At 35.6% G+C, this 13,508-nt stretch overlaps 1 protein-coding gene across 1 annotated transcript in view; it reads right to left on the bottom strand.

The window, feature by feature from the left end:
* The window catches only part of Mgat4a (alpha-1,3-mannosyl-glycoprotein 4-beta-N-acetylglucosaminyltransferase a), a 107,997-nt gene that overhangs the window by 45,008 nt on the left and 49,481 nt on the right, over positions 1-13,508 (bottom strand). Inside the window, exons 4-5 of the mRNA XM_074182676.1 lie at positions 5,351-5,397; positions 4,122-4,294 (exon numbers count right to left, since the gene is read on the bottom strand). Coding sequence (XP_074038777.1) covers positions 4,122-4,294; positions 5,351-5,397 — 220 coding nt within the window. The remainder of the gene's footprint in view (positions 1-4,121; positions 4,295-5,350; positions 5,398-13,508) is intronic.

Below are 13,508 nucleotides of genomic sequence, written 5' to 3'. Positions count from 1 at the left end.
CAAATCCATTGGATCTATGTTATGATTGTTAGATCAATAATCACTTACGGTGCAATTGCCTGGTGGCCGAAGGCTATACAGAAAACGGCCCAGGCGAAGATCTATGGCTTACAGAAACAGGCTTGTCTGGCCATTAGTGGTGCCATCAGTACCACACCGCCAGCGGCAATGAAGATCCTTCTAGATCTATCTCCTCTCCACATTTTTCGGAAGAGAGAGGCTATATGGAATGCATATAGACTTGTGCACATTGCCAATTGCACGAATCAATTCAATGCAGAGTGCAACAGACTGTTGGTTGACACTGGAAGTCACAGCATTCTAGAAATGACCTCTGACTTCATGCCTCCAACTGTAAACTACGAAGTGCCTTATGAAGTATTGTTCCCGAGTAGAGGACTGAATCCTTCGGGAGAAGGAAATATTAGGAGCAAATAGTTGTTGGTTCACAGATGGATCAAAAACAACTTCCGGTTCTGGTGCAGATGTCTAACAGGCCTTTTTACAGGTCACTGTCATTTGAATCATCTTATACAGAGACTCGCACTGTCTGTGTGGAAAATGATGAAACATCAAAGCACATATTTCGTGCCTGCTCCGCTGGGGCCCAATCAGGTTTTTAGAGTTCGACAGAGCCGTTCTTTTACCATCTGACCTGAAAGACCACTCAACATACAAATAAATCGGCTACTTTGAGAAAATGAGTTTATTTGTTCGAGTGTGAATAGGTGTGAGCCACAAAAAACCCTTGCAGGTTGCGATGGAGGGTCAAATAAACCCATTCACCAGCCTAACCTAATAGTTCGGTTCAATTTGAAATATTTGATAACTCCATTTACCAAAATCACGCAAAAGGACCATACTTGAATTCATGTGACAGGAAATACAGGCCACTTACATTGATACTCAACATTTATAGTGATTACACAAAGGAATTCCCTTCCAGTTCCCTATCCAATGCAGTTTCATTTTTGAAAAACAAATCTCACGTTCCTGCAGTCGTATTTTTCAAAAGTTTGCAAACAAACAACAAATAACAATCTCAATAAAACTTTGTTGAGCCTTCTGCATTTCATCCCAATAAATTTTTAAAATATTCACCGTCTACATCCTGATAATAATGGAATATGTTTACAAATTCATAAATTTCAGACTTATTCTGGGATAATTTAGTGAGTTATACTATTGGACTGTTTATTCATGAAATAAATATTTATCTGAGAATAATTTAATATACTGCCGGAGCGTTTATTCATGAACATAAATCAACCGTACACCATTAAAAGTGAGAGAGAATGAACATCGAGATTACATCAGAAGTAGACAATTAATAGCATCAGAATTGTCAGAACACATTTCGAAATCAAACGGTGGACAACGAGTGAAATGTAACACGACGAGAATCTGGAGAGACGTATATCTGAAATAGTTTTTTAGAAATTATTCGTACCTACTTGGTACTTGGCTACCCAACTCGAAAAAAGGTATGGAAATAGTGGCGAAAGGTTAACTATCAGAAAACACCTTGAACCTTCTACATTGAATGTTTCAAAAGTTTATTAAAAATATTGACACATTGCATAACTTCTTTGACATCTGTTCGGAAAGAAAATAAATTAAAGATGAACATTGCAAGATTCATTTCATTTCTTTGAATTCTGAGCAAGAGAACAGAGACGGAAAATACACACATCGCCAAAATTCTTGAACCCCCCTCGTAAATTGTAAAACAAAATATCTATTATGGCTGGTTTTTTCTACATTTCATCTTTATTTCTTTCACCTGTGCTAGCTGGGCATGCAAAAATGTTTACAAAAACAATTACCTCTAATTTTAGATGCCATTGTTTAAAAAGTGGTTCATATCGATTTAGCGTGATTAAATGATTGTTGAGTTCCTTATGCAATTATGCCTGGCAATAAAATTTCAGTGTTCCATAGAGCAAGAATAGTGGTTTTGCATGATGAGGATCTGCCGAATCATCAAATCGCGGATAGACTGAGGATTCCCTGCGCTTCAGTTATCCGAATAGTGCATTTGTACCAGGAAACTAACAGCGTTGACTGGAGACTTAAACTGGGCGTCCTACGGTAACTAACTATCTAGCAGGATATGTACGTCGGAATCGAACCATAACAGTGAGCCAAGAATGACAGCCTTCTGCATCTGTGCGGATAAGATTTCTGCCTTAATGCGGCAAGCCGGTGTGATTTTAAGATTCGAGAGTAGAGAGGACATCATTCCACTAAGGACTCCAATAATCAGAACAACCATCTTGACAGAGTGATCCGGATAGAGTCTGCGGAGTTCGAAGAGAAAATCTCGATTTTTTATCCGTTTTCCTTCCTCTTTTCTGACGATATTCGTCTCGCCAGGAGCTGAAAACTCCACGACAAATATCGTTTTGGTCTGGTGGTCGAGAAGAACTACATCAGGCTTATTAGCTTGGGCCTGAGGGTGGGGAACGAATAGTTCCAATAAATTCTGCACTTCTCGTTCCCCCCAACAGATTCAATATCCCCCGGAGCGTAGGGCAACACCAGTGTCTCGTCAATACCGTGAGAGTGCCGTAGATGTTAATATAGCACTCTTAGGGCCGCGTTATGTCGATGGATATAGGCCGAGACCGCATACAGCGTTGACTGGAGACTTAAACTGGGCGTCCTACGGTAACTAACTATCTAGCAGGATATGTACGTCGGAATCGAACCATAACAGTCTCTGCAGTCGGAACTCATTTGGGAAGAACGTTTGGTCGATTAATTTTCAGTACCACAATGCAGCGAAGACTTGCTAGAGCCAATTTTCAATCCAGGAGGTCATTAAGAGTACCTAGGCTATTTTCCTGACACATAGCCATTCGTCTACAGTGGGCACAGGAACACAGAGACTGGATTCTAGCTCAGTGGAAAAATGTCCTTTTATTTCGAACGAAACCAGATATGGTATAGTTAATCATAGTCGGCGACACAGAGTTTGGAGAGGACCAGGGCGACAAGAAATACTATCTATTGCTAGACAAGTAATTTCATACCAAGGGGGATCAGTAATGTTTTGGGGAGGCACAGTGCATGGTCGTCGTACGCATCTTATTCACATTCCACATACTATGAGGGGATATATATGTTCGAAACCATATTGAACTCATTATATATTCTCTCTGAAATGAAATTGGAGCTAATTTCATTGTCATGGATGACAATGCTAGGCCCCATCACACGAGAATAGTACAAAATGCACTAGATATTGAGAATATTCAAACATTAACGTGGCCAGCAAATTCACCAGACATGAATCCCATTGAGCACATGTGAAATTTCATTGAACGAACAATCTCAAACAGAATCAATCCTCCTAGCACCCTCCCGGAACTCACACTTGTGGCACAAGAAGAATGGAACAACATCCCAATGGATACCAATAACGCCATTATTGTTTCCATGCACAGGCGAGTTAATACCTCAGTACAGAATAGGGGAGGACACACCAAATATTAATGCACTTTTGATTTCGCTCTAAACTGGTTTTCTTCTACATTTCAGATTCTGGAAATCATTTTATTATGCACTACTTTTTGTTTGTATTTTTGTTCTTGTTCAGTTAAAATTAAATTCAGGCAATTTGCGTTGGTTACATAACCAGATTAAATGTACTTTGTAATACACTTCTTGACTTATGCTAATAGTGTCTCACTTAGACAACAAAAAGGGGGTCCAAGAATTTTGGCGATGTGTGCACTTTGAATTAACGTAGTGATTAATCGAAGGAAACTGAACAGTTTACGCTAGCTACACCTTTATGAAGTTCTCCATGACAATTTAAACTTTTTTCAGATGATCTGAGATGAAAATTCCCAGAAACGTCGATCATTAAAACTCTTTCCATTTGGCAGAAAAAACTACAACGCCCTTTTCCAAAAAGTACATACCTTTAAACATAAACTTTATACGACTTTGATATCTTGCCCCTTTCGAAAATTAGGAATTTTTTACATCCACACTGCATAACAACTTGCATTTATATTGACTGGCAAACCTTTCAGTACAAGACAACAAACAAGTGAAATGTTCTCAAAACTCATTTGCAGTCATTTGGGTGACTTTAAAAAATGCATACTGACCTTTTGGTTGGCAATAAGACATCAGAAAGGCAAAATCCAAATTTTGTTTCGATCTCCAACGCACTCTTTCTGGAGGATCTCCTAGTGACGGCTGAAGTTTATCGAAATTTGGGTAGTAACCTGGAGAGGGAGCAACCACCTCAATCAAACCAGAATCAACTTGTACAGGAAACCTGAAAATGTCAAATGATGATTGCATTATTTTGTGCGTATGAAAAAATGAAAAAATATTCAATGAAGTGATATTGGTATGTTATGTTGTTTATTGACCTTCTCTATTCATACCCAAGGTCACGTTAATAAAACGAGATCAATGTCAATGCTGACTTATACTGAATCGACATCCGGCAATACGCTGTTCTTCACCACTTGTTCCATTTTAGAATAAGTGATTAGTTATTTTCTATAAATAACGTTCTACGTGGCGGAATGAGTTGTAGGTCACATTAAAGTACATTATAGTTTACATTCTTCAACTCAACGGAATACAGTACTGTTTTCTTTTTTTCCAAAAAAAATTTTTTTTCAAAACTTATATTTCCAAAATGAGATATAACATGTATAGTAGTTATATTAGACAACAATGCTGATTCATGATGACCAAACCACTTCTGTGATAAACTTGATCGTACATGTGTTATATAATTTCATCTTAACTGACCCTAGACATGCTTGTCAGAAAACAAAAAATAAAACACACAGATATATGCAGTTTTGTTTACTACGCCTATGAAACAAATTGATTTTTCAATTTGTCTGTTGAAAGTATGAATTATTCTACCGTTATTGTTAAGTGGCGAAAATGTTTCATAAATCACACCTTTCAACCAATGACTATTGACCAGGTTCATAACGCATAACCTCTAGGCCAATCATCGATGAGCAGATGTTTGAGTGAATATTTTTTTGCGATTGTTTGAATTTCTATATGTTTTTGATTGATAAGTTGTTCTAGACTTTGAATGATATATTTTGAAATTTTTCTGCTATCATATGGTTGACAATATATTTAACAGAACTTAGACCAATGTGTGCCATATATTCTGTTCACAAAAAAAAAACGTTTATTCTATTTTGAGTGATCCATATCAACCTGTTAATGTGCTGAGAAAACAAATCGCCGTTCTGTAAGGTTGAATATTTTAACAATGATTACGTAATTGTTTCTTTGCCAGTTTACGTAGGTCAATGCTCTCGCTGTATGTTTAATTAAGTTGCTACATACTCACTTCATTTCAACATCTTTGGCAATTTGAAGGACTTGCTCCAAGTCAGTCTGAAAAAAAAGTATTTGAGAGAAATTAAAACATAAAAACCAATTCTGTGTGAAAGGTTTATTACTTTGTGTCATACATATGCTTGTTCTTGTGAAAATGTAGATAGAAATTCATGGAAACAATAAAGTAGAGTACATACAAGGTACGGGGGATGAAATGGGATGTATTTCAAGGGTGGAAAATTGAATTTTCGTGATTTCCACCGAAACTAGATTTCCTGATGAAAACAGTTGAATATAAAATCTGTAGGATACATAATAAGATCTATTTTTGTTTTGTATGGAACATTTTCCACATTACCCTCCTGAAATTTTGCAGACAATTTTTGAAAATCGAAATGTTTCCTTTTTAATTTTTTCTTCTGAAAAAATGATTCGTTTTTGACGATATTTCATAGATTAATACTTTTAGACTCCTGAGAATACTGTTATTTTTATATATACTCAAAAAATATATACAGCATTTTCATCCTAAAATACCCACGTGTTGAAATATTAAAAATTAGCAATGATATTTTTTTATTAGATCATTAATTTTCAGACAATGCGAAGAAGTAAGCCAGGAAAACGGTGATTGAATTGAATCATTTTCAAATTGACTGCTTGAATTTTTTTTTAAATCGAAAAATTTTCTGTTGAAATATTTGAGGACCATAGATGTAATGTTTGTTACATTGGATAAAGTGATTGTCAAACCATTGCAATGAGAGATTTTGCATAAAACAGAAAAAATTATTGGTTTTTAGGGTATCATAAATAATGTTTCAAATTCATTCGCCTCGAAACAAATTATTTTGCAAAATTTTTGAATACACAAAAATTACTTTATCAGATTTCAACGATATTTATGGTGCTTCTCTCCCTCCTTTTTTTTCTATTTTTCATTAAGTTCGATAGCAAATAATGTGTATTAATATAAGTTATCCATTACTGGTTGGATGGAAGAGCAATTTCTGCCTTGATTTATCATGCGCAGACGTTGAATTCTGCCATTTGTTAGGTTAGATTGTACTTTTGTACTGAGTAACCTTTCAATAAAATCATTTATTATTATTATTTTTATTATTATTATGAAAAAATTTCATACTAGATAATGTAGTTATACAATACTTACATTTTGAAAAAATATATTTTTCCAGTTTGAGAACATAACAAATGAAAATATGAGCTATACGCATTTGTTATTCAACAATAGTAGCAAAAATTCTTGTTTATCAGCCTAACAATATTTTTGTTAACAGCAAATCTCCCTTGGAAATATTTCCTTCTCAATTGAATTTTTTTCTAATCATGCTAACTAGATTATCAAATCGCGAATGTGAGTAGTGTTTTTTCAATCCATTTTACGCCAGAGGTTTCAATTCCACCATATTAAAGCTCATCACTCACGAAACTGCTTTTTGGGCTACATCCTGAATATATCCCATAAGTCTTAATTCCAGGCGTTAAGAATCACACGTTAAAAGGTAAGACTTCGTTATTCCTTAGCTCACACAAGTTTCAACTTCTGAGAGTTGTCGTTCATAAGGGGGCGACAGATGGTTATCGGAAAATTAGACAGGTACGATGTGGAAGTACTGTGAAGAATCAGGACATACTCATTGTGTCCATAAGACGTACATTCGATCTAATCCGTACGTCTTTAGTATTTACAATACTTTTTTAAATACGTCCTTAGTATGTAAGTATAGGACGCACTTGTGAAGTATGTGAAGGCTATGCTGATGCGCAGAGCAATATTTCATAGAAGATCTGAATTGAGCTTTGAAGATCATTTGCTGAGAAAGAAAGTTTTTGGCTTTCTATGGAGTAGTAGAAAGCCAAAAACTTTCTTTCCCAAAAAAATTAATCACTCCTAAAAATATAACCCCTTCAATTCAAATCATTTGCTGAATTACAACTTTGTATACTCTGTCTAACCAAGCAACAGCGTGCTTCAAAACATTATCATGCTTAGTGTACGTGATCTCCCAGACAAGGCTGCTTGTACAGTGTCGCATAGAGGAACGACCGAATTTTTTTGTTTCAATAATATGCGAATTAGCAGTTTCTCCAGCCGTATAAGTACTTGAACTTTTGAAAATTTCAAACTTCAAAATCTATCTGTTAAATTTGTTTTTCCGTTAATCAGCTGTCACCCCCATACGAACGACAACTCTCAGAAGTTGAGAAACTTGTGCGTACCGTAAATGTACACACCACAGGCGTTTAAACGTAACTGACCACTCCGACTCTCTAACAATGAATTCCACCAGCCGATTGCAGTTGGATCTGATTGGCCAGCATAGGTAGGCCTGTTGATTTTACCCAATAGATGCAGTGTGCGTCGTGATCAAGCTTTGATCATGCATCTATCCTTGTTTGAGTTGCTTTTTTGTGGGATGGATATAGTTTGGTGCACAATTTTCGGTGCCGATTCCTCTATCCAGTAATGGAATTGTTCCAAACCCTATTGGTAACCAATTGTACAAGACAATCGACGCAACTAGCGAAATTGTTACCCTCCCAATATGATGTCCGGTTCCACCATTCATCTTCTCATAGCAGGGAAGTCCACGATGCAAAATGGGGATTTACTCGAGCGTCATTCAGACATATTAGGTTTCAAAGCTCAAATAATAAGAAGAAAAAATGTTATATAATATATACCTTTTCATCGGTGGGGAAAGCGGCTATAGATTTTTAGAAATGTAAAAAAATACTATTGCATGGACATACTCGAGCGCATCAGATATTGATACCATCAATGTCCTACGTATTTTTAATAATGTTGGTATGTTATTCTGATCGTTTGCATGGTGTGGGTGGTTGTACGTAAGTGTTGAAAGTGAAATGAAAAAAATTAATCAAGCGCGTCAGATTTTCTAAAGGGGTGTTGATTGCAACAAAAAAAGCTCGCATTCAATAATCTGACGATTTCGATCTGACGCAAACTCGCGGCCATTATTATAATGTGCAAAAAAATTCGCCATTTTGAAATGCTCAAGCGCATCAGATTAAGATATATATGGATCATCTTCATGTTTTAGACGTGCTGTCTCATAATCTGACGATTTGCTAGAAGGATTTGCTTAATCTGACAAAAACAATACTTTTTTTTTTAGTTTTTTCAATTCATTGAACTCAATTAGTTGAAAAGCTCAGGAAATAGCATGCAAGTAAATAAGTGTATGTTTTTTAAGTAGAATATACTTGTATTTATGAGGGAATAATTTTGAAAAAATATTTAAATAAAATAATTTTTTATGATCAATCGACTAAGTAACGGCTACCTCAATCAACTGATTGATCAATTGATCATAATCTTCATCTTCGTTACGAACGAGTCTCTGTGATCAGCTGTGATGGCGTCATGGCAACAGAATTCAGAGTGGGAACGTAGTGAGAGAGTAATGATAGGGAAAAATTGAATAGAGAATAGAGGAATAGAAAGTCGGAGAGGAAAATATAGATATCACACAGCTGCATGCATTGAACTTTTTTGAAGAATTTTTGTTATTTCGGCTTGCGGAAATCGTCAGATTATATATTTTTCGTTATCCTTGAATTATTTCCTTCAAAATAAAAAAAAAATCTACGCTCGAAAATATCGAAATGACGTTATTTTTTACAACTTTGCTGCCCTCCCCTTTCCTTACGTCACTCTCAAATTGTCAGATTACTGAAATATACACTTTTTAGCAGGTAATCAACTCACCCTATCTTAATCTGAAGCGCTCGAGAATTTCTGATGATCAACTTTTTTTACTAATCTGATCCTTTATCTCTCACAGGCGACCTTATATATGGGGGTCATATTTGGTGGAGGTACTTAACCGGGTACAAGGTATCCCCCTGTATATTAATCTGCCGCGCTTTAGTAAATCCCGAAATCCCCGCTTGGGCTCCCCTATTAGAGAAAACTGATTTATGGGTTTACACAGCATTGAATTTCACTTGGTTATGTTAGCCTGAATCAAAAATTTTTCCAGATCCTCGTTAGGATATACAACCTTTTCTTGATGATGAAGATTAGTACTGGAAGCTGGTTTGATAGTTATGATTGAAACCTCTGAAATGAATCTATAGGACACTATTTTTCCATAGCAGACAAAAATGCTGTCTTCAACGCTAAGCAAGTAGGCTTCACCAGGAGTCTTTAGCAAGACTAAGACTTGACCTTAGTGATTACTGAGGCTTAGACTTAGTTTTAGTCTCAGTAATCTCCTGATGACTAGGACTCAATCTTATTCTTAGTCTACTATGTTCATGATAATAACCAAGTGAACATCATCAGGAGATGCCTAAGACTTAGTCAATAGCGTGTTGACTCTGTATTGCATAGGCATTTGGTTATGAGAAAGCTCTGTTCAAAGTGGGTGTCGCGCGAACTCACTATTGACCAATAACAACGTCTTGATGTTTGGCCAGTGTTTGGCCAAGATTAAACATGACAAATCGGAATTTTTGAGTCGATATATCATAACAATGGATAAAACATGGACTCATCACTTCACTCCGGAATCAAAACGATCGTCATCTGAGTGGAGAGCAACTGGTGAACCTCGTCCAAAGTGCTCGAAAGCACATCAATCGGCTGGATAGGTAATGGCCTCGATATTTTGAAATGTGCGTGGTGAAATAATCATCAATTATCTTGACAAGAGAAATACCATCAACAGTGAATATCATATAGCGTTATTGGATCAATCAAAGGCCGAAATAGCAAAGAAACAACCGCAGATGGCAAAGGGAAAAATTTTGTTTCATCAAGACAACGCATCGTTTCACAAGTCAATTAAAACATACATTAATTGAACTTCAAATTCCTTCCACATCCAACGTATTCGCCAGACTTGGCTTCCAGAGACTACTGGCTAATTGCAGACCTCAAAAAAATGTGTGGCTCTTGATGGAGATTGCGTTGATGAATAAAGCCGACATTGAACAAAAAAAAACGCGTTTTCTTCCGGAACTTTTCAGCCCACGTGTTATACTATCCAGCTGAATACAACCAAAGATGTTTCTTAATCTGTACTTCTAGGCGAGTTGGAATTATTAGCCTATGCGATAGTGAGGTGAATAGTTTTACTTTCTCCAAAATAAACTCCCTATTCATCTGATGTCATTCTACAACCCTGAAAATATGTTTTAATAAAAGCGAACCTGGCATAACAAGAACTATCTAGAGGATAATAAAATTCCCGCCAGACGGGCAGCTCCCGCTAAACCGTTGAAGCGGTGGGAGGGAAGAGGGGATAGGTGGAGGCACCCGAATGACCTCCAAATAGTCATCCATTGGACGAATAAGTTCAGTCATCACCCGAAGATGATTTTGGATACCAACAATCGAAACGTCGTGAAGAAACTTGGCTTGAAATCTTTTGATTTTCAATTGTTGCTTGCATTTCATTTTATTGCAGTTTCAGTTCAGCGTTGTTTTTTGGCTTGATATTTTGGCTTGTTATTTTCAGTTATTCTTTTAAATTTAATTGATTCTTTCAGGGATTTCAAATCATATGTAAAGAAATGAACTTTAAATATTTAAGCCTGTTTCAGATATACCTAAACAGTAGGTTGAATGGACTGATGCCTATCAGGAAACAACTACTCCACTGGCTAATATCACGAATGGCGTTGGATTATATCCGACAGGCAGAAAATTTTCTGTGAAGATTCCTGGTATTCGTGGTATTACCCAGTGGAGTAGTTGTTTTCTGATAGGCGTCAGTCTATTCAATCTACTGTGTAGATATATCTGAGACAGGCTTGAACATTTATAGTTCATTTCTTTAGATTTGTTTACTGCCTGTCTTCAAACATAGCCCACTGACTAATAAGAAAGTTTTTCTTCCTTATTCAGACGAATCGGACAAATTTCGGATATGCAGTTGGTTAATACCTCGTCCAGTAGATGGGGTGACATTTTTGTTGTTCGCTCCAACTTCGGACGTGGAATGAAATACCCTGGAAGAATTTCGATTTTCAATTATGGAATATTATTATTGACTTCAGGTCGATGATGGTCACTATCTTGCACTGACGAGTGGCTAAGAAGCCTGAAACCGGTCTGCAAGTGTGCCCGTTCCAAAATTGAAGGTCAACTCTTTCAGTTGTATTGTCAATTGCATATGCAGGAAATTTTCTGTCAAGATTCCTGCATTGACGCTTGTCGGATATAATCCAACGCCATTTGTGATATTAGCCAGTGGAGTAGTTGTTTTCTGATAGGCGTCTGTCCATTCAGTGTAGGTATATCTGAGACAGGCTTGAACATTGAAAGTTCATTTCTTTAGATTTGTTTACTTCCTGTCTTCAACCATAGCCCACTGACTAAGAAAAATTTCAAAGCATTAATATGATATTAGACAATGAAAGTCCAAACTAATGAAATGCACCATGAAACATTGTCAACCACCTTCAAACAAACGATACACAAAAGTGTTGGAATGGTATCCTGTATGAGGTTAATAGGCCAGGCGTACTATGTTGAAAAATACTGATTTTTCAGAAAAATTCCTTGCAGGGTAAACTCAACGAGAATGAGTTGGGAAGGTAGTCAGTAATGTTGGGGCAAAAATTCAATTTTTCGGGGTCTGCGGACAAAATAATTGTTTTAGAAAAAAAAAGTTGAATGAGAAAGTTGTAGATAATGAAAAAATCTATAACTTTTGTATTCATACTTTTTTCACATAACCTCAAAATTTTCGAGTAAAATGCAAAAAAAACACTTTTTTCGATTTTTATTTTTCATTTGACGAAAAAAAAGGCGTATCACTATGAAAATTTAAGTAATTGTACTATTTTTTATCACAATTGAACAGCAATAAGTTAATTAGTTTCTGAGAAATTCGCGTTTTTCGAAAAAAAAAAAACCATTTCTTTCAATTTAGTCAAAAAGGTTTTTTTTTTGGCCTAGACAATTTTCACACCGCTCATTTCTTTCGTAATTACATCAGCTTTCAGATGAAAAAATAAAAATATACTACTTTAAGCAAAAAAAAATCGTTTAAAATGCAAAAAACTGAAAAATTGTGCTTGTTAATGTATGTACACTACCTAATGTACACGATTAAACTGTCGTTGGTTTTAATTCACTCTCCTTTACCTACAAATGTTAATTTGTATATATATATATGTATATATATATATATATATATATATATATATATATATATATATATATATACATATATATATATATATACATATACATTTATACATATACATATGGCTTGGCTGCACCGTACTGATGATGGGCCAAAAGCCCGAAACACGTGTCTATGGTTTGCCACTTTGTTGAGTGCTATGTCCGATATTAACTTCTGTTTCTATATCAAGACACTCAATAACTTTCATTTTCGTATATATATATATATATATATATATATATATATATATATATATATATATATATATATATATATATATATATATATATATATATATATATATATACATATATATACATAACCTCCGGTTTCACTGGAAAAGGTAGAAGAACTGCGATAAAGTCTTTGTTAGCAATAACAAATTTTATGGATTTGGCTGATATTTTTATAATGTAAATGCTGATAGAGATTTGTTGATAAAAATGGCTGCAAATTGATTGCAGCAATGTACAGAAAAAAAAGTATGTCGTTGAACGAATTAGGATTTGATCTGTACCAAACAGCATCGGTCAAATCTACATTCAAATTGGAAAAATTACCACCGACGGAAGGAGCTGCAAAGCAGCACATTTTACGTGTGTATCACCAGCTTCACTCATGGTTCGGAAATTCAATTAATGCAGCGGATTGGGGTTGGAAGATGTCTAGCGACGGCATCCTCCTGCCAAACTACACTGATGAACAGTTGATTCCTGACAGTTCGAATGAGTGTTCTAATATTGAGATGCAAAGTACCCAAATTGACGGCACGGATGATGTTTTTGCTGAGCAACTTATCTTCAAGAAGAATCCGATAAAAATGTACAAGACGAAGGAGAAGAAGAAGAAGAACAACAATAACAACAAGATCAACAACCAGGGCCGCAAAGTAAAAGAGCGAGAATTAATTAAATTAGGACAATTTTTATCTTATTATCTTATGTATAATGTATGGTTACCTGCATCTTTGTTGAATAAACA

This window comes from Leptinotarsa decemlineata, unplaced genomic scaffold, assembly GCF_025532065.1.
Source record: "Leptinotarsa decemlineata unplaced genomic scaffold, Ldec_3_MD MMD2_P_RNA_scaffold_2, whole genome shotgun sequence".
NCBI lineage: Eukaryota > Metazoa > Arthropoda > Insecta > Coleoptera > Chrysomelidae > Leptinotarsa > Leptinotarsa decemlineata.
Note: the sequence above shows the minus strand (reverse complement) of the source record. Positions and strands in the feature narration are given on the sequence as shown.